Source organism: Halichoeres trimaculatus, unplaced genomic scaffold (genome assembly GCF_033239565.1).
Source record: "Halichoeres trimaculatus isolate MK-OKI-2021-1 unplaced genomic scaffold, fHalTri1.1 fHalTri1_scaffold_10, whole genome shotgun sequence".
NCBI classification, from domain to species: domain Eukaryota; kingdom Metazoa; phylum Chordata; class Actinopteri; order Labriformes; family Labridae; genus Halichoeres; species Halichoeres trimaculatus.
This window is the reverse complement of record NW_027437187.1, coordinates 21521278-21549119: the sequence shown is the minus strand read 5'-3', so window position 1 is coordinate 21549119 and position 27842 is coordinate 21521278. Positions and strand designations below refer to the sequence as shown.

The 27842-nt window shown below is 39.3% G+C and overlaps 1 protein-coding gene across 1 annotated transcript; it reads right to left on the bottom strand.

The window, feature by feature from the left end:
- Positions 1 to 1152: 1152 nt before the first annotated feature.
- Positions 1153 to 25563, bottom strand: rasgrf1 (Ras protein specific guanine nucleotide releasing factor 1). The gene is made up of 27 exons (XM_074677784.1): positions 24834 to 25563; positions 19474 to 19580; positions 19220 to 19367; positions 17829 to 17921; positions 17494 to 17747; positions 15273 to 15352; positions 14983 to 15176; positions 12942 to 13051; positions 12117 to 12235; positions 11664 to 11824; positions 10857 to 10920; positions 10485 to 10627; positions 10278 to 10360; positions 9926 to 10174; positions 8152 to 8522; positions 7940 to 8059; positions 6811 to 6981; positions 6538 to 6644; positions 6026 to 6138; positions 5875 to 5935; positions 4071 to 4174; positions 3901 to 3985; positions 3611 to 3808; positions 3452 to 3531; positions 3244 to 3361; positions 3096 to 3164; positions 1153 to 2502 (listed from the first exon to the last, which is right to left on the bottom strand). Exons 1-27 carry the CDS (start codon positions 25107 to 25109, stop codon positions 2410 to 2412), a joined length of 3771 nt encoding a protein of 1256 aa, XP_074533885.1. The 5' UTR covers positions 25110 to 25563; the 3' UTR covers positions 1153 to 2409.
- Positions 25564 to 27842: the final 2279 nt, after the last annotated feature.

Below are 27842 nucleotides of genomic sequence, written 5' to 3'. Positions count from 1 at the left end.
AGGTGCAATAATTTCCACTGCTTGAATTTTTTTGTTACTTTATGAGGAACATTAAATTTAAACAAAAAGTCACGGTGCTGTGTAACAGTATATTTTGGTTATTTATCTGTCCCAGCAAATCATTGCAGCCTTGAGAAATTTAATGCCTTTATTAACAAAGAGTTATTCAGCCTTTAACCACCAAATAAAAAATAATGATCATAACCATTACGTCTACCGTGGGTTTGGACACCTCAATTGCCAACAAGCTTAAACAAGTGAGTGTAACCCCCTAAAAACAAATCCAATTAATGGTATAGAAGCCAAGTATTATAAAGAAGAGGTCCAGGTCCTTGTTTTGTGTGACTGACTCATGGTTTGTTATTGATAAATAAAAAACAATGCAAGAACGTGTTACATCTGGAGTATTGTAAAAACAATTAATAATTGATAAACTTTTTCGTCCCTGTCATATTTTCAGTGGTAGTACAATAACCATGATGCTGCATAACTTAGGAGAGTTTAAAGTGATATTCCGCGATGGAACAAGGTTTAGGGCAGAAATTACCCCTACAGCAGTGTTTTTGTGCAGCAGAAGCCCAGGGAGCACGCACCAAACACCCCCTCCCTGCTCCTCTGCCGGATTCCTCTGCACTCAGACAGGACCAATTTTTACTTGACCAAAAACACAAATAAACGGACTCCCACCGAAAAAATCTGATATCGGTCTGCATTCACGCTTTATTTAGAGAATTTTCAGCGCGTTACTTTCACACAAAAACACCGCTAAATAAGGCTGTAGTTCTCATCGTGTCGTAAAACGGCGCTACCTCCGCTGCAGAGCCACAGCTGGCTACGAGGCGCTCGCCTCTTAGTGAATCAGTCTGAGCACTCGGCGTGCCAGATATAAACAAACGCAGGTAGTCTGCCAGGACGAAGAGACACGATGAGAACTAGAGCCTTATTTAGCAGTGTTTTTATGTGAAAGTAACGCGCTGAAAATTCTCTAAATAAAGCGTGAATGCAGACCAATATCAGATTTTTTCGGTGGGAGTCCATTTATTTGTGTTTTTGGTCAAGTAAAAAATGGCCCCGTCTGAGTGCATAGGAAACCGGCACAGGAGCAGGGAGGGGGTCTTTGGTGCGAGCGCTCTGGGCTTCTGCTGCACAAAAACACTGCTGTAGGGGTAATTTCTGCCCTAAACCTTGTGATAGGACCCAACTTGTTCCATCCCAGAGTATCACTTTAATGCTAGTTTGCTGGTTGATTAGATCTACTGCTTCAATCCCGAGTGAGATATTGCACTTTGCACTATGGGATGGATTTCATTAAAAACCTGGTCAGAATAGTAACAGTTCCTAGAGGAAAAATTACTCAAACTTCAGTGGCCTGGTATCTTTTCCTTTGCAGCTACCCTCACCACACAGTTTAAATTTGTAAAACAACTTTACATTAAATCATTAAATCTGGATAAGACAGTCATCTCCTTTACAGGATAGTGTATAACACTAAGCAGATGACCTCCTAACTTTTAATCAGGGCCATTATGAGATCAAATTTTTGATCAGCCCAATGAATAGGTAATGTACAAACACCTGTAAAGTAGATGCCGTTCTTTCCTATCAGCTCGCCTTTATGTTCTGTGCTTATTAGCAATTAGTAGAAAGCTAGCACCCTGAGCAAAAATTGTTTATTTATGATGATGGTAAAAACAAGGTTTTTATTTTTGTATTGCCGTGTCTTGGCATGTTAGCTGTACATGTGAGCAGTGTGGGGTCTTGATGAAAGCCCTGCAGAGCTGATGATTATGAGTGTATATATATATGAGTAATGCTAACTAATCCATCATCTGTGAGATTCCTCTAGGTTTTCACATAAAAACAGTTCAAAAAGCAGCGTGGGGCTCCTCAAGTTATAGTTTTGACAAGGAATAAAGAAATAGATCTTTGTTGTTTTGGTGCCATTACACATACTTCGTTCTATCTTTTAAAGCAGTTATAATCTCTGTGCTCTTTTACCTGATTTGTTACATTTACATTTTTATAATGCTACATTGGTTGCAGAGAAACTCAGTCATTGATAAAACTCAAGCAAACAGAACGACGGCCGGCAGCACTAGTGCTCAGAAAGTGCAAAGTCAACACAGAATGAGGTGGTGCAAAATAATGTCATTGGTCACTGAACAGACACAGCTGTGTTCATCCAAAGTGACCTCTGTTATTCTGCCTGAAATACCCCAGAAGAAAACCAACAAAACCCTTAAAGCAGTTGGCATCATGGCAATGGTAACAAACAAACAAAAAACACTGTGTAAAACAACCTCAAACATCTATTGTACAGAAGAGTAAATATCCTAAACATCTACAACTATACAAAAATGGGTGTGTATGTTAACTTGTTTAAAATAATGTTGGTGTCCAGATTTCCCATCAGTTGGGCACTTTGGGCTCAATTCTGAGTGAGGATTCATACATGCTTTCTTCATCCAGAACAGAGCTCATGTCCAGTAGATACTGGGCTACCTGAAACGGGAACAGAAAAAGGTTTCTTTAGCTCTAGAGGTGTCTTGCTTTCATAGGAGGATAGGATTCATAGGAGTTGACATAGGATTTTAGTAATTCGAGAGCCATAAAATCTACTTTATTATCACAATAAAGACTTTACAGTGGGAAAAAAGGTATCTAAAAAGATTTTTTTAATTTATAAAATTGTACATGTGATGTCTTAGTTTTTTAATTTCAAATGATTTTCAAAAACCTAAAAAAATGATTTTAAAAAAAGTGCCAAAAAAAATCTAAAAATGTTGCTAGGTTAATATTTTACTCACAAGATCTTATTTATTCAACAGTAAGATACCACAAATGGCTAAAGTATTTTCTTTTTTTTTACCAAGTGCTTTTCTTGTGGATCTCTGGATAATTTAAGTTTCTCAAAGTTACAAAAATGAAAACCAAAATAATGTGATAGTTAATCTTTTGGGTTGAAATAAGGTTGAAATGTTTTATGTTAATCGTATCAAAGTTAAAAAAAAAACAAACAAAAAACATAGTGTTTCCCATGTTGTACTACAGGCACTGAAAAGATGACAGAGCATGTATTGTTGTTCTGTTGTTACCTTTGGTTGCATGTCTATTTTGTAGGCGGTTTGCTGAAACTGTCTGATCTCTCTGATGATGTGAGAAATCTGAAAAACAAGAGAAAGGGGTATTTTTATCTGATAATAAACAACACCACAGCACAAAGCCACTCATGTGACATCCTACCATCCTCATCTTTGAGAAGTTGACCAAGTTGTCTTCTGTGTAGTTTGGCGTCCCCTCCTCAATGAAAGCCAGGTCAGTGAGGTACATTCCCAGGTAGGGCACGCAAGGGGGATCACAGCTGATGGTTTGGAAGGAAAAAAACACCCAAACATCATTCATAGATCATGTTAAATTTATTGAAATTGTTTTCTTCTTGCTGTGTACTCACTTCTTCAAAGCCTCTCGCAGGTTTTTGAACCTCCCCTCAGATGACACCAACTTCTGCAGCTTGTCAATCAGTGCTTTTGTCTGGATGAAAAAAAAACAGTATGTGATTGCAACCGGTATGTTAGAGAAGAACAAAACTAACAAACAGGTGGATGCATACCTGTTTAGAAACTTTGAGCCAGGCCTTCTTCAGGCGAAAGACGGAGCTGCGGTTGAGGGAGGAGGTGATCACGAGCACGGCGTTGTAATTGTGTAGACAGCGACAGATGTCAGCAACAGCCACCCATTTCTCTATGACTACAACACGAGTGAGCACATCCTCGCAGCGCAGGATTTCTGTGGCGATGAGGTTGCTTACCTTTGAGAGGAAAAGGCAAACAAACTACTCTCCATACTGTGTTTGACAGTCAGTAAAAAAGAAGAACAGTGAAATGCTTGACTGGTACATACATCGTTGAAGTGCTTTGTGGTTCTCATGATGTATGGTGTCTTCTCATTTTTGTCATTCTTCATCCAGCCCTGCCCAAAAAACTCCCTGTACGGTGCACAAATTTATGATATGATTGAGGTGACAGTGAATTTGGGAATTTATGTGCAGCTTGGATGGGGCTGGCACTCACTCGTATGGGATGACCTTAAACACCAGGTGGTCGAGCAGTGTGAGCTGTTCTGCAATCTCCAGCGCAGAGTGGCTTTCAAAGGGATCTGTCCTCCCTCCTCCCACCTAAGAGACACAAATCAGCCTTAACATGATAAACACTGCACCAGGAAGCTCAAAGAAAAGTAGCAAGGAGGCAAGATTCTTTCCTTCAAGACATCTGAATTTGACTTAGTTGAGGCTGATGTTTCATGCAGTTAGTGTGGATGACAGCTGAAAACAGCTTTATGATGAATAAAACAAGTGTGGCATCAGAAATGATGGAATTTAAACAAGAAAATTGTTTTCTGTCCTCTTTGATGGTAAATCCAATAATGTATATATGCCTGATCGTAATCCACACTTTAAAATGAGATTATCGGCACCACTATAGCCTATTCCTAAATGCTGCTTTTTAGCTTTCTGATCTGGTTGAGCAGCACCATATCGATTTGCAGCAAAGAAGTAGAAGTTTCTGGGACAACACCGCGCCATCTTACAAAGTTTAGTAATGAGAACAGAGATCTGCGTAAAACATTTTCTTGGATTAATTTTGTAGTAATGTTGGACACAGGAGCCTAACTGCAGGACAGAAAAAGGAGAAGAGTAGAAGAAAGCTGAACGGGAGAGTGATAGAGCCTGAGCTAAAGGCGAAAACGGGCTAAACTGTTCGTGATAATGTTTCCAACCCACAGGCAGCAGTTATTCTGCAGTGGTCTGTTTAAACTTGAGGATTTATCAGTAAAATGAAGAGTGAGCTTATGTTAGCTTTGCTTGGTAAATAAATGGCAGGACATGACCAAGATTCACCAACATGACACATTACAGACATGAGAGAAACGCTTAATATAGTTGGCTACTAAACTACGATACAAACTAGGGATGCACCAATATGAAAATGTTGTCCAATACCAATATCTGATATTGATATTGCTGTGATGGCCGATAACCGATATTCACTAATATCAGTTTTGGTAAAAACAAACAAAAACAATCCGATTTAATTTGTCAAGGTAGTTCAGAGAGAAAAAGTGCTGTGATTGTGAGAAAAGTCAACCATGGAGAGGATCAAAGGATGGAGTGCCCGAGATGAACACGATCACAAAAGTACATTTTGTCTGTCTTTTGGATCAAAAACAGGAAGAGAGACATAAAAGAAAAGAGTCCACTCTTCTTAGGTGGTTTTGGTGTTTACATTGTCATAGAGAACAATATTATTTGGGTCTTGAAAGAATTAATAAGAGTTATAGCAGCTAATGAGTTAATATTGGCCCACTTTTATACATTTGCTGATACTGATATGCTAAAAAAATGACCAACATCGGCTGATACCGATATATTGTTCATCCTTTGTACAAACTGAAAAAAAAAAATTTGCTTGTTGTTACGTTGACCTATGGATATGTCAGAGCACCAGGCTGCCAGTAGCAACAAACACATGCCTTGTCAAGAGTTGTGTCTTCACGACAGTGTGCACATGACTCCAAAACACCTAAAGGTGTCTCTGCAGTCTAATGAAAACAGATCTTCCTCACAGTCTCTTCAATATTTTTCAAATAATGGATGATACTTTCAATTGTAAATTGTTTCTAATATTGTAAGGCTTTGGCAACCCCACTTCTGGTTTTTCACAAACCCCCAGGGGCCCTGATCCCCACTTTGGTGAACGCTAGTTTGGGGGACTTCAGCTCTGTCAATGATGTTGCCAAATTTTAACATTAGTGACATTTGTCCTCTTCCCACATTGGCTGTCATTGTTGGGCACAGGTGATTCTGACTTCACTCACCAGTTGTGTCACATCTTCAAGGCTTATCTGGCTGTCACTGTGATCTTCCTGAGTTAGAGTCCTGACACACAATGAAGAACAAGTCAAACTTTGAGTTGTTTTTATATATACTGTGCTTACACTAAAAAATGTACAACTGATGAAACATTACCTAATGATGTTTGCTGCAGCTTTCCTCTCCTGGGTCAGTAGCTCAGGGTCATGCATCACTTCATCCAGGAAGGCAATAACTTTTGTTTTTAACTCATTGTTGCTTTCAAAGTCCTGCAAAGAAACAGACAGCACTCAAAAGGTTAAAACATCTTTAAAATTACATTCTATAACTTTTAACATCCATAACTCTTTTTTTCTGATCATATGTTAGAAAAAGATAAGTGAAGGGATAATGATATTTCGCAGTTCCGCTTCTGAGTGATAAGAACAGCCAATGGTTTACAAGACCAGCATGAAACCACATCACTGCAGAACAGACAACCTTGATAACTTTTCTTTCTGCCATTTAAATCTTTCTTAACTAAAGTTACTGGCATACTGTGAATTTTGAAAAAAGTGTTTGTATGCGTATGGAATCAGTGTGAAGGAGTTATTTGATTATCATTTAAATGAAAAACATAAATAAGGTAACATTAGGAGTTGAGCCAGGATTGTGCTGGGATGTTTTACCGGGGAGTGTTTGGACACCCAGTGCCTCAGGACGTTTAGGACTCTGTTTGTTGCTGCTCTTCTGATCACAAACTCTTTGTCTCCATTTCTTTGATCAGTTGGGAAGCCTGCACGAAAGAATAAAAAATAAAATTAGCTTACACAGAAAGCCAGCGCTTACAAAATACCTACATTTAGATCAGAGCAGACTGGGTCCGATAGGCTGCACTTTTGTTACTCTTTGGTCAGATCAACTCTGGATATTGAGATAATGTAGATACAGAATATGTTTACCAGTACTGGCGAGGGACATCCGTCGATACTTCTCCTTGGTAGGTGTGCCTTCATTGGCTCCAGCTGTAGCAATAGCAAAGGCTGAGGCAGCAGACAGGGCACTGCGGTTGTTATCCAGCTCTCGACATGATGGCATCACCATGCCATTGTTGTAAGAAAATAGAGAGAACTCTACAAAAAGCAAAAGATTTAATGGCTTGTAAATTCCATTAATTGAAATAAATAAATCAAAAATTAATATATCTCCAGGGTTAGAAGTAACACAACATATAAAAGATTTTATACCAATGAGACTTAAGTGATTAAAAACATACTAGGAGTTATTTATAAAACCATTAGTAGAGTCTGTATTGTCTGTAAAATGGCCAACTTGCTTATGCACAAATCTCCACTAGAGGGCACTACAGGGCAATATGACTCTTCCCCCAGACTTTGCTGTACAAGAGGCTTTGATATTCAAGATGGTTGCAGCTAAATATAGCCACCAAATATCAGCATAACAGAGGAATAAACAGATTCTCTGCAGACGGCTGTGTTTAAACCCTGAAAGTGTAGACGGATCATAAGCTGCTAAGAATCCTAAACCACAAGCAGAGAGGCAGTCTGCTTTACAGCGTCCTCTCACACAATAGATTCATGTTTTGTCGTAAGATTTAAAAGGCACAGATAATCTTGGCTCCAATGAAACAACCTCATTGCCGGGGGCGGGAAGGAAAACTCGCTTCTGATGCAGTTGCTATGACACAAGTTTCCCTAACACCCACTGAAGCCAAGCATTGGCTTTCCTTGCATGATTAGAAATGTTTACAGCATTCATTTCATGTGCATTCTGCTTTACGCTTCTTGTTTGGTTTGTTTTTGTTTAGTGTTGGACAAGGACAATGTTTAGACACACGAACAATCACAAGCAACCTATCATGAAAAGAAAGAAAGAATTCACACAACATGGGGCCAGTAAATGCTTGTTTTTCCAAACCAAGAGGATTTTAAGCTCCATGGTTTAGTTTTTACACATGGACTCAGTGAAGAATCAGCTGAGGAACTGAAAACTAAGTATCTAACAGTGATATTTGCAGGCTTGGGTGTCAATATGTAGGCATTAAAATAACATTATGAAAACACAATGTACCTGAGGAGTTTTTGCATTTAATGTTTTTCGGGGTGGTGGGTGACTTGGTAGGAGAGGCCTCTGCGTCCCCGTCATCACTCTGGTTTTGATCATTATCACTTTCCTCTCGTACAGAGAGATCTGTACCAAGAAAATGATCGTCAAGAAGGTGAATTTTGCAAAGATTATTCCAGAAATTAAATGTAAGAATGGACTAGCTCCAGCTGACGCACCTTGTTTGGACATTGAAGTGTCTTCCATCTTGTCCCTCTTGTCCTCTCCTTCATCAGGGATTTTGCTGGCGATCGGGCTGGACACGTACAGTTTGTTGATGTCCAAGGTGGTCTTGCTGAACGGAGACATGGATGAATACATGCTTGCATAGCCGTTTGAGGAGCAGCTGAGGGCAGCCAGGTCAAGAGCTTTGCCCCCAGTGATGATGGGGATGTTGAGGGAGAGCTTTCGCCGGCGGTTTGGGGATGAATTCTTGGCGATAGCAAGTGGAGGAGGGGAGGAGAACTTCCTGCTTGCCCTGGGGGAGCTGGGAGGCTCTCCATACAAAAGTTTACTGTTCTGGCTGCTCGCAAAAAATAACTCCAGGGACCTGCATCAAGGGAGGATATGCATTTGAAATTAGGACACAGGAGTATGATTCTTTCATATTTGGTCTATGTTTTGAGAGCTTAGCTAAATACATAACAACTCCTGAATAATTTATGCAAAACAAGTCAACCCAGCAACAAGAAGTCTCTTTGCAGTCGCGTCTCCTTGCTTGAGAGCAGAATGCAAGCTGCAGTGTTGCAGAAAAACCTCTCCCACTCTCTGCCACCCTCCTGGCGACCTCACGGGTTCCCATAAATAGCTCAGCGAGTGATAGTGCACATGGCCGCTGCTGACACAAGCAGCCGAGTGTAGGTGTCTCACAGTAACATGACAAGCACCACGGGAGAGCTTGCTGCAGGGCGTGGGCATGGGGAGCTCCCCGTGATCTCAACTCCATACTGAGGCCCTTCTTCACGGCCTGCAGTGTGACGACTTAACCCCACTGCAACACTCTGTCAATATTTTACACTATGGATCTTTTTTTTCCAGACAGGGAGAAAGTGAGATGGAGGGAGGAAGGGAGGAGTCCTGCAGCACTAAGGTTGTTTGTCATAGGGCATCAGAGCCCGGTTTAGACACTCCCAGGTTGGATAATAGACCAAAATACTGCCTCTGACTGCAGAATATGCACATAATTCCATTTAGAAGCACAAATGCACAAACATGTTGACAAAAACCTCCTGGAATGTGATACAGCCTTCATCCAGCAAAAGTGCCAGTAATTTACTGTAAAAATTTGCAGCGAAATTACTTTATCTTTATTTAGAGCATTTTTTGTCCACCATAATGCATTACTGTTTACAGTAACATAACCAAAAGACCATTCCCAGTAAATTACTACAGGTATTACGGTAAAATACTGATAGACGAAAAATCAGACACAGGAAACAAATCTATTCATAAGTTCCTCCTTCTGTCTATTCCTTTCTCTTCAGATCATCACCTTTAACTATACGAAACATTTCTCCAATCCCCCATGTTTTAACTTTAGCTTTTTTACCCTCATTAGTCTTAGAGTCATCAAACAAACACTGTTTTTTATACTTACGTAAGAAAAGTGGTTTTAATCTGTCTTTAACTCTTTTTATTGCTGTAATAATCACATTATTCCCATATCACTGTTGTGCTCCTGTACATACATTGAGCTGTTGTAAAGTGAGCATTGCTTTTATACATGAACTGAGGATCCTTTGTTGAATCTATTCGCAATAACCTCATATTTTTCACGTGTAAAAAGAGAAAAAACTAATACCACAGTTTCAGCTTGAACCTGCTAGGACACAGCTTCTCATCTGAATATATTAATCCTATAATTTTGCAGCCAAATGTATCAAATAAGATTTGTTTCTCTGTTGTAAAATCTGTCCTCAACCTTCGTTTCTGTCCACATGCAGTGTGACTCACCGAGCAGGAATAGCACTGATGGGTTTCTTGTAGATGGTAATGAGTTTGTCCAGAACCACGTCTGCGGTGGTGAACACACGATAGGAGTGCAAGAAGGTGTTGAGAAAGTCGATGGAGAGGAAACGGAGGTCGGTCAGCCTCTCCAGCAGGCGCTCCACACTGGCGTAGCGGATCTGTAGCACCTTGCAGGAGTTCATCATCTTACTGAAGCGGATGTCAACATCGTCGCAGTACAAACTTGAATCTGATCTGCTCAGAGAAACAACAACACATGCAAGGAAATAAATGCAAAGACATAGACAAGGCTGCGAAAAGAAAAAAAGTTCAATATTTGAATCCAAACAAGGCTTACTTGATCATCTGTGGCACTGTGACTTTTGAGTTGTCCTCAAAGGCGTTCATCATCAGCCCATTGCACCGGATGTTGTCTATGCACTGTAGGTCAGATGTGGTTTAGGTAAACAGAGAGGACAGATGAAATGTTAGTGAGCTCTGTTACATGCAGACATCTTTAGCTTTTTCATCTGACTGCTCGGAGCTCTGATGCTTGTTGACGTGCCTGGCTGATGTCACTGGTCCATGCAGACTTCTCCTGCCTGGAGGAAGCGACCAGAATAACTGTGAACGACTGGCTGTCCTTTGGCTCCACGACAATCTTAAAGTCCAGGTGCTCCATGTCCTGGCCGCTCTTGTCTGATTTGGCTTTGAGGCAAACGCAAAGACACAATCTGAGTAAATGTTCTTACGGTGAGTCTCTGTAAAAATCTGGTGTAACTCCACACATATGGAGCTATGTTACAGTTTTTACCAAAAGCTACTCGTAAAATATGACTTCAATGTGGCACAACCTTGGAATCGTAATAAACCATCACAAATAGCTCATATGATGCTTCTTTTGAAAGCATCTTCTGTATTTGAATTGATCACTTACATTCATCATCTGTCCCCTCAGGATCCTCCATGAGAGTGCAGTCAATGAGAGAGACGACTCCATTCTACAAACAAAATATCACACTCTTTAGATTTGTCATACATGCGTTGCTTGATTCAGTTTGCAGTAACACTGTATAACTTCACTGCCAAAAATGATAACACATATATACTTAAAAAAAAAAAAATTCTAAGCATTTTTAAAAAAGTATTTCACTTTTTTCAATTATTTTATTTTCTTTAATCCTTTGGTCAAGAGAGCAATTACTTGCAAGTCATTGAGCAGGAAGTGATGAGGAGCATGAGGAGTAACCACCTAAAATTTGGTAGTTAACTGCTGTCTTTAGTGCTCATTTTCCTTCCTGTAATACAGCTCTGATACGGCCATGTGATAAGTTTGTAATCACTGAGGTAAAATTAGAAGAGGCAACAACTGGATTACATGCGTGCATCATTTCCTGTGAATCCCTTGTGTCTGTGAGGATAATTTGCATCCAGTGGAAATGTTTTTTTCTTCTTTACAGAGGTATAACTGAACAGACGTAGAATCTTTTAGCAATATCAGTTTAAAAGATCTGTTTTTCTTGCAGATCTCATAGATAATAACACAAAAAAGGACTTCCAGTCACATGTTTTAAGATTGAAGCGTATCAGTTGTCAATCAGGTGGCTAAATCAACTGCTACTTTACATCCGTCCAGAACTTTACATTCAATTCAAGCTCATTACTCAGCTGTTTATTTCCTTTCAATTAGTTTATTCGGTTAAGGGTTGGATTTGTTGTTAAAAAAAGAGCTTCCCCTGCCTACCTTGGTGAGATGAAGCTTCCCCCCTGAACCTCTGGTGCAGATTATTAAGTGCTTGGAGAAGAGAAAGCACTGCCTCTCCCCTTCCTTCTTTAGCGACAAAGAGCCAAGCCGCCCACGGGTAATCTTGCCCTTCTCGCTCATCGGCACCTGGATGAGAGACCCTGTGCAGTGTGTGTAGAAAAGCAGGAGGGGTAGAAAGGGAGGAAATTACAAATACAAGTAGAAAAAGAGGTAGGAAAAGCAGGAATTTTGCAAATATAGCATGAGGAGAAACTTGTTAATTAATAGATAATAAAAGAAGGAATCACTGCGGTGCAGGATGAAGGTGTGAGATCAGTCTGCTCGACAGCTATGGAGGGGCAGGAAACGACCCTTTGCTGTCGCCCTGCTTCTCTAGGTCACTTGAGGTTTCTCAGCGGCACTTGAAGTACAACACTCGACTTCAGGACTTACCTTGTCTCACAAATGTCTGGCTGGTGTCCAGAAGAATTTCGCAGCCCTCCACAATCATGCGCTCTATTGCAAGGTTCTTCCTGATGTTTTCTGTTTCGCTCACTTCATCATGCATGATCCTATGGATAAAAGGGACATTTAATTCAACCAAAGTCAAACACATAAAATCTGTAAATGAGATTTTATGACGTCTTCCTTCACTGCAAAGACAGAACTCTCTTTTTTTTGGTGAATATTGTCATATCAGACTAAACATGAACCACATTCATATGATAGGTCCAGAAAAATGCCTTGTTTTAAGATATTAAAAGACAAAAATGACAGCTGATGTGCTTGTAAAGTTTATGAAAGATCTCTCAATGAGGTAAGAAAAATCAGCTTGTAAATATTCTTGAAATAAGAATAATGTCTCTGTACAGGAAAGTTATCATGTAAACATTATGAAAATCCCCCTTGAGAAGAATAGAGTGGTTGTGTTGACTGAAACACTTGAGCTGTGGGGCTTTGAACACAACGGCAGAATGACCTTTGAATTCTTAGTGAATTTATGTAAATTGATGTTGTACTTGCAAAGATCTTGGGGGCTGATAGAGATGTATGCTAGCCTTAAGAGATCTTTAAATTCAAATTTAGCTAACAGATGTATTTTTTTCATTGGATACTGTGATGAATTGCTCACCTCAACAGTAGTTTTTCCTGCTCTTTATACGAGATATGATTTGAAATCACTGTTAGTTTGTGTGTAAATGTGAGATGATGAACATCTTTAAGTGGTTGCTATAGATATCTAAAAAGAAGAGTTGAATTTATGTTATATGAAAGTACCTGGAAAGCTCCTCCAGCTTAGATTTGGCGTAGTCCAGACTGTTTCTCTCAACATGTTCATGGGGCGTGTGGGCTAAGAGTTCATGAAGTGTGAGAATGTATCGGGGAATCTGCAGAGTAAGAAAAACAGGGACCACAGAGGAGTCACACATGGCAAAAAAACCATGAAATTCTAGTCTATCTTGTGTTTTGTCTTATTTTCAGTTGAACATTCGTTTTTAGCCTTAATATAAGCCACATTTACCTGACTAGTGCAAGCTGTTCAAAGACAAAAATGAGGTCTGAATTGCTTGTAACAAGTAAAAAAATCTGCCGATTGAACAAGAGAAAAGTTACTTGTATAGGGATGTCCCGATATTATATTTTCACTTCCGATACGATACCGATACTGCAGCATTGAGTATTGGCAGTTACCGATATTAATCCGATACGATATCAGCATTAAACATGAATACTTTTATTACTTATTTTGTAGTTTGTCTGTCATGTTAGAAAAGGCTTGATTAAGTGATATTATTCAAACAAAGAACAGTAGTCAGCAACAGTAGGTATAAGGAAAAACTGACCCATTTATTACTAACCAATGGGTAACAGAAATTTTAACATTAAACATAAAAACTACTAGTAATTGAATAAAATAAAGAATAAATTAGAAGACCCAGAAAATAACCTAAATAAATTAAATAAAAACAGCAGGAGCGGAGTCTGGAATGGACTGCATCAGAGTGCTTATATTGGAGATTTTAGATGCATTCCCATACGATACCGAGATTTGTTTTTTGCTGATATCAGACTGATATCCGATATTAATATCGGACTGAAACACCTCTATACTTGTATTAAGATATTATTCTAGCTTTAAGCAAATTTTTGAGCAGTTTTTCTCCTGTTCTATTAGCAGAATTTTTTACTTGCTTCAAGCAATTCAGACCTCATTTTTATCTTTATATAACTTGAAAAAAAAAACATTTCAGGCTCATATCAAGTGTAATAAGATAATTTTTACTTAAAGACAGAAACACTTGATAACAATTGATTTTTTTGCAGTGCACTCAGAGATATTAATGTAAGCATGCATGCAAAGATGCAACCAAAACAGGAGTATACACACGCATGTAAACCAACGTGTTGTAGATCAATGGAGAGCACAATCTGCATCCATCAGCAAAAATGTATCATTAACATGGCACAGCCTGCAGTCGGCCCCAGCAGAGTGGACCATCAGGAAACTGCTAGCCTTGCCAGAAAGGAGCAATTATTAAAACCTGAGCTCTAAAAACAACTGTTTTTTTATAGACATTAAACACATTACAAGGATATTTTGAGCAAAAGCAGACAAATGGATGCTGTTTCTGTTCTTGATCAGCGCTGCTACAATATGGGATGTCGCTGACGGAGCCAATGTGTGTTCAAGAGGAGGCAGTTTCTGTAAGCCAAGTCCTGACTAAGCCACTGCAGCCCAGGCATGATATTATTGCAGAGTGAAATTAGTAGTGGGATATTAATTTAATCCTATGTTTATTATACACCTTTCAGTGAATGTAACACACACAGGGGATTGCAGCTTAGACCTAATCTGCTTAAAATATTTCATGACACATTAAAAAGAGAAAAGGGCTTCAACATTAAATATTTTGACTGTCCTTTCAACAAACAGACATTGTTTTTGTATGATTGCAGAATCCAGTTAAAAGCATCGATTGCTGTTCACAATCAGATTTGTCATGTTCATGTGTATCTGGTATCAGATTGTAGAAAAATCAAGAATTTCTAGAAAACAGTGCAGCACACTGCTGTACAGACAGCAACAACCAGGTTTCATTGGCATAGCTATAGCCAGCTGGTATAAAGTTGTTGAATTATCTGGCCCCAGGGTAACATTTATATGTGAGGAGAACAACTTGGCCCAGAGTGGCTGTGTGAGCTCAGAATTAACGACAAAATCTAGCTTCGGGCTGCAGCTCTGCAGCAAACAAATTGGTCTGCCTTTATTTCTTTGTATCTCACTGAGAGTGACAAATAAGCCAACAAACAAGCCAACCTGGAACATGGGGTAGGTGAGGAAGGTCTCCAGAGTCCTCTCCTCGCAGTCAGGCTTAGCCTCATACTGCTTCAGGAGCTTGTCAAAGTCCCGGTTCTGCTTGCAGTGGGCCAGGATCTGCAGGCTGTATTGGTGGTTCCTCACAAACTCCTGGTAGATGTTCAGCATGGGCAGCAGGATATCGAACAGGTCGGCTACACAGAGATCAATACCAAGATACTGTCAAATTGGTACAAACAATACTGAGTGCATGAAAATGAAATGAAAGGAGGAGAGAAGAGGTTTCTCACCCAGCACTAATGTTGGCCAGCTCGCTATTCTGGCTTTCAGACCCTGGTAAAATATCTGATGTAGAAACATGATTGTTTCACTGAAAAAGAAGAGAAGAAAAAATTAAGGTTATTTTTATCTTTTCAGACGAGTAGCTCTGTGAAGATATTCTTCAAGGAAACACAAAACTTAGGCTGAAACCTAAGTCTTGATACTTAATGTGATAAAGCAGCTCAAGAAACAGAGCTTCTGTCTCTTTTTTTAAGTTAATAAGGAGAAACTTTATTTTTGCTTAATCCTCTTTCACATGAATTTTATCAAAACTAATCTGGAAACTGAACAAATCTTTGAGCTAAACTCTGTTTGCTCCAACAGTTGTGTGAGTTTGTGGTTTATTTAGAAAGACAATGCAGATCTAACCAGTCAGAGGTGTTCATTTAGTATTGGGTTGCTTAAATTGGGGCTGTGTCAGTCAACTAAAAATTGATGTTATTAACTTTGCCAGTCAGCACCAGAGTTCATCTCTGAATTCGATCATTATTCGATCACTAAGTCTCTAAACACTAGCCAAGGCTTTAGTGCTGTGTAAATGGCTACTGTCATAATGCTACAATATTCCAATGCAGGAATACTTAGATACAAACGAGCACAAATCTCATTGGACAGCTTTAACCCAAAGCCTTTTCCTGTGTTTTATCACATTAATAAAACTGAGCTTGATCTCAACTTTATTTATTGACTTTTATTTGGTGTTGACTAATCAGTTTTGCAAACATTTAAATTTATGAACTAGTAAATCAGTAGCTTCAGGAAATCCCTAGTTTAATTGTAATGGCTGCTAGAGTTGACACTCAGGTATGTTCACAAATAATCAAAATGGCTTTTTCTGATGTTGAATGCTCTTTATTTGCAAATGGACAGGTTAAATGATAGCATTTTTTTATGTTGAAATATGGCTACAAGATCGTGTAACATATTTTGGTCTGCACCTGTTGGTGATGGCTCACTATCTTCAAAATGTCCTAACAGTCACATATCCTCCAGTGAACTTCGAAGAAATTTGTGTCAAAGTTAAAGTGAGCAGATTTAGCCAAAATATTTCTTTTTGCTTCGAGATGGAATGATAACCCAGTAGACTTAGTTAGAGGAATATTTAACTAAACATCAATTTTTCACTTCCTTTAGCCGATGCTAGCTAATGTATCTTTTAATCCTTTTGTGGTTATATTATTTCTTTTAGTGGCCTTCATCTGGTGATTAGTTAGACAGGGCATGTGAATCACACGTAAACAAATCAAGACTCCAAAAACAATAATAATGATACATAGTAGTGTTAAAAGATTTGCCCACATACAGAGACTTTTTCAATGCTTTGTATTCAAAATGCAGAATTAATGTCCCCCATGTTAGGAAATTACAGCTGAAATGTCGCTGTGAGAGTATTGCATACTATGCATAGAGGGGATGATACGTTGGTGCTACAGCACCAGGGCAAAGGGGCCATTAGAAAGACACACTCCCTCCATATATTGAGCAAACATAACAGTGACTGTTGTGAACATAACTCTCCTGGATGAGTAAAAATGTGAGATTAGATTGCTGGAGTAATTGGTTTAGTGCAGGGGTGGCCAACCTGTGGCTCATGAGCCACATGTGGCTCTTTGCCTTTCGGTGTGCGGCTCTTCAATCCATTCATAAAAAGATATGTATAGTTATGAGTAGTGGTGTGCTGATCAATCTGAACTATGGATGCCAATGTTGGGATCAGTTGGGATTGATACTTAAGTTTCAGTTTCTCTTCTCTAGTACAAATTGAAACACACAAGCACAATAAATCTTGCTTTGAAAATTAGAAATTTATTGATTTTCAATTTATGTCATTTCATTTATGTGTGAGAGGAACTGTGTTTGTAAGACCACATGTGTGACGTGGCTCTCCGTAGTACCACGGTTATTTTTGTGGCTCTTGGTCTCTGACTGGTTGGCCACCCCTGGTTTAGTGGAAACAGCCTGATGATAAAATGAGGGTTTCTGGTTTTGGAACGGTTCAGGTCAAGGTTATATGTAGCTTCTATTTTGTTTAAAATTAAACTGCAGTTAGAGTTACATACAGCAAAAAATAATTTTGTTCAGTTACTCACAGTTAAACTTGGTTGTCAACAAACTGTGAGGCCAAAAACGTAACCAATTATTGCAGATTTCAAAGAAAGATATGTAGGGCTCAAGAGAAGAGCATCCAACCTGTTGAGGAATATGCTGCTGACGTCATCATGGGTGATGGGTGGTTTCTTGGAGCTGGCTGCCATGCGGAGAGGCCTCAGGAAGTTGTTCACCAGAATGTGAAGTTGCTGAACGTACTCAGCTTCTGAGTCCAACATGCTGAACACAACCTGGTTCCTCTTCCTCATGCTCTCAGCGTGTGGTGAGCGGATGTAATCCTGGATGATTGTCTTCCACTTCCTCCTGCAGATCCAGCCTCGCAGGAAGCTCTGTACCTGGGATTCCAAAACAGACTGGTGAGTGTAACTTGGATACAGAGTAAAACTAGAACTAAAAGATTGTATCATCAAGTTTACCTTTTTAATTTTTTTGATTTCAGAGTCGTCATCTGTCGGTGCGGCTGCAGGACTGGCGTGAATCTTCTCATTGTCTTTGAGTAGCCCAGAAATCTGCCGGAGAAACATTCAGAAAAGAGACCAATCATTCCCACTTCCACACTTGCCTTCTTCTCACTTACTGTACCATCATGTAAACAAAGCGACTGACTAAACAGGAAAGGACTTGTCAGCACTGTCAACACTGGGACATTAGCCTGACTCAACTGGCTGTGCTCACTTGGCTGCTGTCTCTGCATCACTGTTTATTTACGTTGGTCATTTAAATGCAATATATACCTGACAGGCAACACTGTAAACCAAATAAATAGATAAATAAATAAATAAAAAAACGACTGCTCTGAACTGTTTGAAGCCAAGTGCCTCCACTTACTTTGTAGACAGCCAGAGAGTTAATTGTCATTACATTTCATAGAGGAGACGCAATTTAACGCTCTGTCCATGCATATTCAGCACATAATTTGATTACAAGCATCAAATTTGCACATTAAAGTAAAAAGCCTATTTGATCTGGAGTACACGATCCTGTCAGAGGTATTGTTTCTCAGAGGATGTACAGAGTGGAGAGTGTTCAGCCTGAACACCTCTGTCTGAGACTGGGCAGCACATTTCTATTCCATTAATTTTTACACATACTAGACAAACAGAGCAACAACCAGCACAACATTTCATTTTCTGACTGATTCAGTTATTTGTAATGCTGGCAAGAAAGGGACCCAGACAATTTTGGAAAGGAATGAGTGCAATTCAAGAACAACAGAAGGTACTGTAGCATTTTAGTGCCAGTTCAGGGAGTCTATATAAATCATCATGATACCACTTCCAGAAAAAAAAAAGAGAAAAAAGGATGCTTGTTGCAAAAATATTAAAGTATTTTGGTTCATTTACTCTTTCTTTTTGCACTTTAAAGTCCCTTAGGATTCCAGTTTTATTAAGATGAGATAACAAGATGACGATATGCCTTACACTAAACTGCAAAATAAATCTAAAGATGTTATATTGAACCTTGATGTCTGAATATTGGACTAAAAACTACTACATTTTTCTCCTTTTTTCAGCCTGAGCCTGCTTGTTTACAATCTTTAACCATGCTTCTGACATGGCTGTAAATATTAAATCAAGCCAGTTATGAGAGGGTAAACTCAGATCTAAGTGAGATCTGACTCAGGAGAGAAGTGATGTTTGTGCTAAATTGTGTCAATTGTTGGGGGAATAGGAGAGGAAATATCACAGTGGAAATTAGACTCTGCTGGTTTCTGTTCAGAGGGTGTTATTTGGTCAAATCTGGCCCGTATATTCATACTTGTTTACATCTCAACCCCTCAGTGTAAAGGCATCATGGTAAATATTACCTCTGACTTAAGTCTTTCAATCTCTATCTCCCCATCTTCTATCTGTTGTCGAAGTTGCTTAGCAACAGTTTTCTCCGTCTCCACAATCTGAAGCAGATGAAGATACTTCTGCATGAGAGTCTCATGCTCGGTAGCCAAGTTTCTGTAACTGTAATGTAGGGAAACAAACACAAAGTGTAGTTTTTGTAAGTTGAGTGATTCAATGAACATCAGTGTGTACTTTTGTCTCGCATCTTTATCTGTGTGCCTTTTACCTGGCATGAGATATTGCAGCAACCCATTCATCGCAGTCCTTAACGTCTTCAGTGCGTAACTCGAGCGCCTTTTGGTTTTCATGGGTAAAGCTGACAGTGAAATAATACTGAAAGAGATGAGGGCAGGGATGGGAGAAGCTGTGGTTAGAAAAAACAGGACTGGACATTGACCTGACATGGTAAATTTCCTACACAGAGAGATCATTCGTTATTGCATACCCTCTAGATAAATCTCTCATACAGTGTCTTAACTGAAGCTTCACCACTGTCTCTGTCTTTGTTTGTTCCTCTGTCTTGCTGCTGCAGACATCAAGCAGTTGATTTAAAACCACACAGGGCCTGGGGAAGCCACAGCGTCCTCGCCCACCACTGCAATTGATGGAGCACACAGGCGGAAACCTCCCCCAGCTCAGTTCCTACGATGTCTCTGGTTCCCAGAAGGTAACGCCATAAGACATGGAGGCTGCAGCCCCTGCAAATTACATTACTGTGCAATACCTACCTCCTTGTGACTGTACCTCAAGTTATTATAATTATTATCATTACTTTTTATTATTATTGAATTATTTATACATCAAAAATTGATGATAGACAATTTTCTTTTTTATTAATTGTCAAACAATTGTTGGCTTGTTGTTTTACCTTTTAGACTTTGTGAAATTCTGTGTATTTCTTAATTAGCTTCAACTCATCATGACCCATTTTAATCATGCCAGTGGATTTGTCACATCTTTATTTCAGTGAAAAAAAAACAGAAGTGTAACATTGTCTTTATTTAAACTATGCTAGAGACTCTGCAAAGACAGTAAGCCAAACATTTTTACACCTTTATTTTCAAGTATGTGGTTATTTGAAGGGGGCAGTGCATATTGCATACTACAACTCGGACCTGTTACATACAGTTGTAGTAACTGTAGTATTTTCCCAGCTGCTGTCCCTGGTTAGGTTTCTGGTTGCTTAATGGAATCAAGATTTTTTTAAATTAATACAGAGGCAACTTCAGTTAAAAAAAAAATCAAAAAATCAAAAAATCAGAAAAAAAGAGAGTAAAATTTACATCAATGTTACATACAATTACAAAAAATAGTGTGCAATTTTACAATTGCCTCTAGCCATGCCCCTGGTGTTCCTATCACTGTTTTGACTGATATAAGGATGCAAATAATTCCTTCATATCAGGAAAAGAACTGTACACATATTTAAATCATAAGTCTAAACATAATAAAAACAATAATCCTTTTTAATCCTTTGCATCCAGAAAGTATTCACAGCGCTATTCACATTTTGTTATGTTACAGCCTCATTCCAAAGTTGAACAAATTTGTTGTTTCCCTCAGAATTCTGCACACAAAAACCCATAATGACAACACGAAACGTTTATTTTATTTTACTTCTCTCTCCCACTCTCTCTCCTCTATCTGTCTCTCTAACCCCAACACAGTCGAGACAGATGTTTGTCTAACATGAGTCTGGTTCTGTCCGAGGTTTCTGCCCATTAAAGGGACGTTTTTCCTTGCCATTGTAACTTGCTAAATGCTGCAAAGTCCTGTACTCATGGTGGATTAAGATAAGATAAGACTCCTTATCTTGTCTTGATGTTGGGTTTCTGCTAATAAAATTTTATTAACATTTTCGGGTCTAGACCTGTGAATGTTTTTGTAAAGTGTCTTGAGAAAACGTTTGTTACGATTTGGCGCTATACAAATAAAGATTGATTGATTGAAATTTTTTATTTTATTTTACACATATATATATATATATATATATATATATATATATATATATATATATATATATATATATATATATATATATATATATATATATATATATACACCGAAGAACATACACACAGTCGTCCTGAAGCCACTCATTTGACATCTTGGCTGTGTGCCTGGGGTTGTTGTCCTGCTGAAAGATGAACTGTCACCCCACTCTGAGGTTCAAAATGCTCTGGAGCAGTGCTCATCTTTTCCTCAATCTTGACAAGTCTCCCAGGTCCTGCCACTGAAAAACATCCCCACAGCATGATGCTGCCACCACCATGCTTCACTGTAGGGATGGTACAGGCCAGGTGATGAGAGATGCCTGGTTTCCTTCAAACATGAATCCTGGCATTCACATCAAAGAGTTCAATCTTTGTCTCATCAGACCAGAGAATTCTCTTTTCACGATCTGAGTGTCCTTCAGGTGCTTTTTGGCAAACTTCAGATGGGCTGCCATGTGCCTTTTCTGTCTGGCCACCCTACCAAACAGGCCAGATTGGTGGATTGCTGTAAAGATGTTGCCTTCCTGGAAGGTTCTCTTCTCTCCACAGATGATAGCTGAAGCTTAGAGTCATCACAGGGTTCTTGGCCACTTCCCTTACTGAGTCCCTTTCCCTCGATCGCTCTGTTTAGATAAGCGGCCAGCTTTAGGAAGAGTCCTGGTGGTTCTGGACTTCTTCCTTGAACTGATGATGCAGGCCTTCAAAGCAGCATAAATTGTTCTGTTCCCTTCCCCAGATTTGTGTCTTGATAGAATACTGTCTTGGAGGTCTACAGACAATCCCTTTGGCTTCTTGCTTGGTTTATGTTCTGACATGCACTGTCACCTTATATAGAAAGGTGTGTCCCTTTCCAAATCATGTCCAGTCAACTGAAATTGCCACAGGTGGAGTCCAATGAAGCTGTAGGAACATCTCAAGGAGGATCAGTGGAAACAAGATGCACCTGAGCTCAATTTTAAGCTTACTGGCAAAGGCTGTGAATACTTATGTACATGTGATTTCTTAGGTTTTTATTTTTAATGAATTTGCAAACATTTTAAAAATACATTTTTTTTCACATTGCCTCGTGGGGTGTTATGGGTTGGATCTTGAGGAAAATATGAATTTTTTCCATTTTGGATTGTGGCTGTAACAAATCAAACGTGGAAAAAGTGGAGCACTGTCAATGTTCTATAGATGCTTTGTATACTGGTCTGTTTACAATGCCTCTCTGTGCAGAAACTCTATGGCAGTGTTAGAAGAGCCCAGACTCTAATCTTTGGCCTGCAGATGTTCAACAGGCGCCTACCAACCTGCGACTGATCATTATTCATGGCTGACTGCTCTTCCATCTTCACATTCATTAGGTATTCATCCTACTGTCAGAGAAAATCTATTTCTGGCAGAGAGGCATGCATGTTGTTGTAGTTTTCCCTCATGATCTCTGTGAGAGCGCAGTGAGTGTCTGGTTTGAGGCCATGTTAAGCACACTGTCTGCCTCCTGCTTTATATTTATGGCTGAGTCAAAAATAATCACGGATCTTAACAGTGATGCAGTGATACACAGCAGATTCAACACAAAGATAGCTGAGTATTATTTCATCTCTGGTTATATACACTTGTTTTGCTGTGGGTGCAGAGTGTTATTCCTGACAAAGTGGTAAATCATGAAACATTTTTAGATCATAACTAGCTTTCATGCTCACTTAAAGGAGCGCCTTTTCTATTGTTGTATAAGGAATTTTCTGAACTATGCTGTATAATGAGGTCCATGTAATGAGATCTAAGCATTTAACATGCATACATCTGGGTTTTCATGATGAGACAACACTAATGAAAAGTGTGGTGCGTTTGTAACCTGATGAAAAACACACAACACATTTTGTGCCACATCAAACGTCTCTTGCTCTTATAAATTTTTCCTGCGATTGGTTGAAGTGCTGACGTTTCCTGCTGTGAGCCGCCTGTGTTTTCTATAAATGGACTCTGACCCCTCCAAGGTACTGCAAGCTACAAATTTAGCTCTGAAAGCGCTCGCACTAATCGGAGAGATGCAACAAACTACTTCTTTTCTTCCCTGTAACCCCTCCTCTTCCAACTGCATCATTCTTTAGGATTCAAATAAGGGTTGCTATGGAAACCTTGCGCTCAAACGCATAATCATTTTCACACTAACTGCATTTGAGGATAAATATAATGTGGGGATTAAGGTGGATTAGGAAAACATCGCCACATAACCTTAAATCCAGGTGGGGATAGAAGATAGTGGTTAAACTGTATCCATCCTTGCTGAAGGTGTTTGTTTACTCTCAGAGCTGTCGTTTAAGTAGAACATCATATCATTCACATCAAATGTTTTATTATTTGTGCACATGGTAGTGCTTTAACTCTTCAAATAGGTTACAGGAAAACACAAACATATTTTTTTAGTTTTTCATGAATTTAGTCTAAGATGGCAGAGATCTGTTTTCTCTCTCTTCTCAGCATGGTCACATTTGTTTACTGAAAGGAAACACACTGCAGAGCACTGGGAGAAAAAAAAACACTCTTGGAGGCTTTTCTGTGTGTTTTTAAAGCAAGTGTTTGAGCACAACATTAGCCAGTATGTTGCATTATGCTTTGTCAGCACAAAGGCAGCTGTTCGCAGGAAGAGCCTGGCCTCACTTTGGATTGCAGCCCTACCTACAGAGTCAGGCACCGAGCCTGGAGAGAGGAGAGCTGGTGGAAGTCAGGCGTTCAGTTCTTCCATTTTAAATCCCAATAATCAAATATAATCACATAACAGCCTCTTTCCTCCTCATTGTTTGGTTTTGAGACACATCTTTAATGAGATATTAAGGGCTTCTCCTGCTGATTCAAGACAACTACATGTAAGCGTTACCATCAGCAGGATTTCTCCAACACCGGACATCTTTATGATGTAAATAAAAAATCGATCACCAGACTGACTAGAATATTATCCAGGTCATCTGGATCAGAGCTGACTGATTACTGCCCCCCTGCTGTTTCTTCAGCTTCAGCTGTCATACCACCCTTTCACCACAAGATGGAGACCCTGAGGGGATAACTTTTTTTCATGTTGTATACGAAGAGGCAATAGGTATAACACTCTCCACCCTAAACCGTCAAAAAGATGATGACTGAAAGTCAAAAGCAAATTAGTTTCTCGACTAGGATGCAAAAACATCACAGTAATAACAACAGAGATTATTCAAACTCAAAGTACTTCTAAAATCCTGAACCGAAAAAGAGGGAAAAAAGGATCAGGCTCGGGTTTGCGGCAACCTGCATGAAAACACTGTAGAGCCTACTGCCAGGGCTGCTGTAATTCCAATAGGTGTTAATATTGTTACCTCATCATTAATGCCATGCATGGATTACATAACTTGCAATACAGCAATGTGGAACCTCGTGCTATTCTGCTGCGCTGGATTTGAGGTCATCATGCGATTGGATAGAAGAATGTGTGTGCAGCAGAAGGCTTTGTTCTGGACTAAAATAGAGCTTTGATAATAACAACCTCGTCACTACTTGAACATGAGGCATGAAAAACAGTAAATTAGTAAGTGGGGGAGCGTGTTGGTGCTTGTGTGTGTGCGCGCTCTCTCCATACCTGCTTTTCCAAACACTCCTTGGCTGACAATGACGGTTTCGGTGAAGGCGCCCTGTCGCATATGCATCCTTCCAACAGGTATAATCCCGCAGGTCGAGAGCTGGACTCGTTCTCAAAATAAAAGAGCATATTTTGTATCAAGGCGAACCACTTTGTGTGCCATTTTGTGTTGTCTGAGCTTTTTTTGCTCAAGCACCCTCGTCTTGTACCATCCTTTTTCGCCAAAAGCCCCAGGTAGGTGACATGACCATCATTAAGTCGTATTCCCTTCTGCATTTTGACGAGGAGACCTAAAGCTGCGCAAGGTGGATTGCTTGTTACATCCTTCTTGAAGTCGCTCCGGAGAAAAATCAAATCACAAAGGAGGAGATGTTGACTTTCTGGATGCAGAGCACTAGCTGCAGGCTCGTCCACTCCGTCCGACGCATTCACCGTGTTGGCATTTAGGTAAAACGAGAGGAACGAAGCGAGCAGCACAAGTCCAGCATCCCAAAATCTCCTGTCATACTCCGCGTGCTTTCAGGGTCCGCAACATCCAATCGTGCGTATAAATAATAATGACAATAATAAGAAAAACAATAAGAAGAGGAAAGTGGAAGATAAAACAGTCCAAACGCAGGAGGAGAAGGAAAGGGGTTTGGGGTTTGTCCTTCTCTTACGTGAAATCTCCAGAAACCAGCAGGCTCTGTGCTGAGCTAGGCAGTGCTGGGTAAAGTCACATGACGCATGCTTGGGAAAGCAGATTTCAGGACCTTGGACAGAGATGTTTCTCCAAGATGCCGCATAAGTTGAATTTCCTCACTGTCTGTCAGTGGCGTTTGTATGAGATGCAATAAAGGACGTGGATACAAAAGACGATCGAGATTTAAAAAAAAATCCATGTCAGTGGAAGTGAGAACAAAGGCCAACAAATGAAGCTTTACCTCCGAGTGAAATGTTTGTCTTTGTTGTTACATCCGCTTTGACAAACCATTGCAAGGCTCTGAATTTGTTGGTGAATCCAGTCTTACTGTAAAACAAGTTTCACACAACATCCACCATGTTAAATGTAATCTGCTGGTCAAGAAAGAAAAAAAACTTGGATGATTGTTGATTTAAAGCCTCCTGTTAGTCGTGTCTCCTGGCTCTGTCAGAGCTGGGAGAAGATGGAATAAAATGAAAATTATGACATTTTTTTTTCTTTTGATGAAGGTTAAAATTTGTGAAAGCAAATGAGAAAGAGCTGTGTTCAGTTTTAGAACTCCAGTAAACCATGACAGAATGAAAAGAGAAAACAAAGAGAGCAGCTGAATGGAACTCAGCCATCAGGATTTTTTTTATTCTTTACACCTGGTGTGCTCATCTCATGATATGCTTTAGTGATTTCAAAGAAGAAGCCGTGGTTAAAATTAGGAATAAAGTATTCAGACGGACACAAGACAAAATTCTGTTTCAAAGAATAAAAGCTGCAGGGTTATGGTAACATGCAGTCTGTTGTTTGAGTGGCTGCTGCTGAGTTTGTAAGAGCGCAGTTGGTGGTGGTGGGATGTTGAATATTAACTCTTAACCCAATGATAGTTTGACTATCAAATGTATTATTATGGTGTCAGGGAGGCTCAAAGTTATAAATAAGTGTCACTGTCGCAATATATGTTTCAGATGTAAATCATCAGACTAAACCGGACATTATATAACTCATTGTTATTGGGTTAATTAGTTGAAATAAAGCCTACATAAAAGACAATAAAGAGCTCATGTGACATACTCCATGATGTCATGCGGGACCTGAATAATTTGTGAGTCACTGTAAATTACTGAGTTGCACTGTAAAACATGCCCTAGCACATGGCCAATATTCTTCTTTGAGCACTCAATTTGTTTAAAAGGCACAGGCTCTAATCTGCTGCTGTCAGTCCTTGGGCTGCTCCTCAGAGGGTAGATTTATTCATTACTCCATCTTGATTGTGATCTGCACTCTCACCGATCTATTCCACCCTGTAGACTTTTCAGCATCTTGCTCAACAGTATCCCATGGTTTCCTGAATAAGCCACTCAGTGGTCAGGTATTAACTAAACTCTGAGCAAAATAACAGTGAAGGGTGGGAGGGGAACAATACCTGCTCTGTAATAAACTGACCTAAAGCTAGATACATGTGCAGCAGCTTGGTAATAGTTTGAATATCTTCGCACTGCCACATGCAAATGCAAAGATATCAATAGAGGACTGTGATCCTGTGTTTGAATGAGAGAATTCCACACTGAATCCCTTTAGTAGCTGTGGACAGAAACATAATATCTCTTTGAGAAGAAACCTTTCTTTTATCATATGGCATCTGTGTTTTTATGCGCATACTGAAAAAGGTGTACTCCTCATGATGCTGCTCATTTCTCATGATTAACCTCATGACTAATCACTGATGGTGTCAACATCAGGGGTTGGAAAAACATTTTAAGTATTTTTGGTTGTATACAAAATAGGTCATTTGTTCTTAAAATAAATTCTCTTCTTTGACAACACATTATTTAAAGCTTCAGTGAGGGATTGTGGGGCATCTATTTTGGCATTCCCTTTTGATGAAGTAGTGCCTGTTGTCTCTTTGCATACAGCTATAAGAAAGACTCTTATTCTGTAAGGTTAAAACTTTAAAATCTATCACTCTGAAAAAGTCTGTCTTCACAATGTGTGTAACTCTTATTTTTTCCACACCTACCATGCAGAAGAGCAAAAAGGATAAATCTGTTTTTGGTCTTATTTTGCTTTTGTAGATCATTAAGAGATATCAAAATCAATTTCAGTCTGTTTTTATAACCAGCTAAAAGCTCTTCATAAAAGCTTGTGGATCATTTGGTACATAGATGTTTATAATTTCCCAAAGGAATATAGGTTTGTATTTGAATCAAATATGAAAAAGTCAAATATATATAAAAAAAGCTTTTAAGTATTAAAATGTTAAAATTGTTTCTTTAACATATGAGACAATACAAAAATTTCAGCAATCATATAATCTGATTGATAAACCATATTAAAAA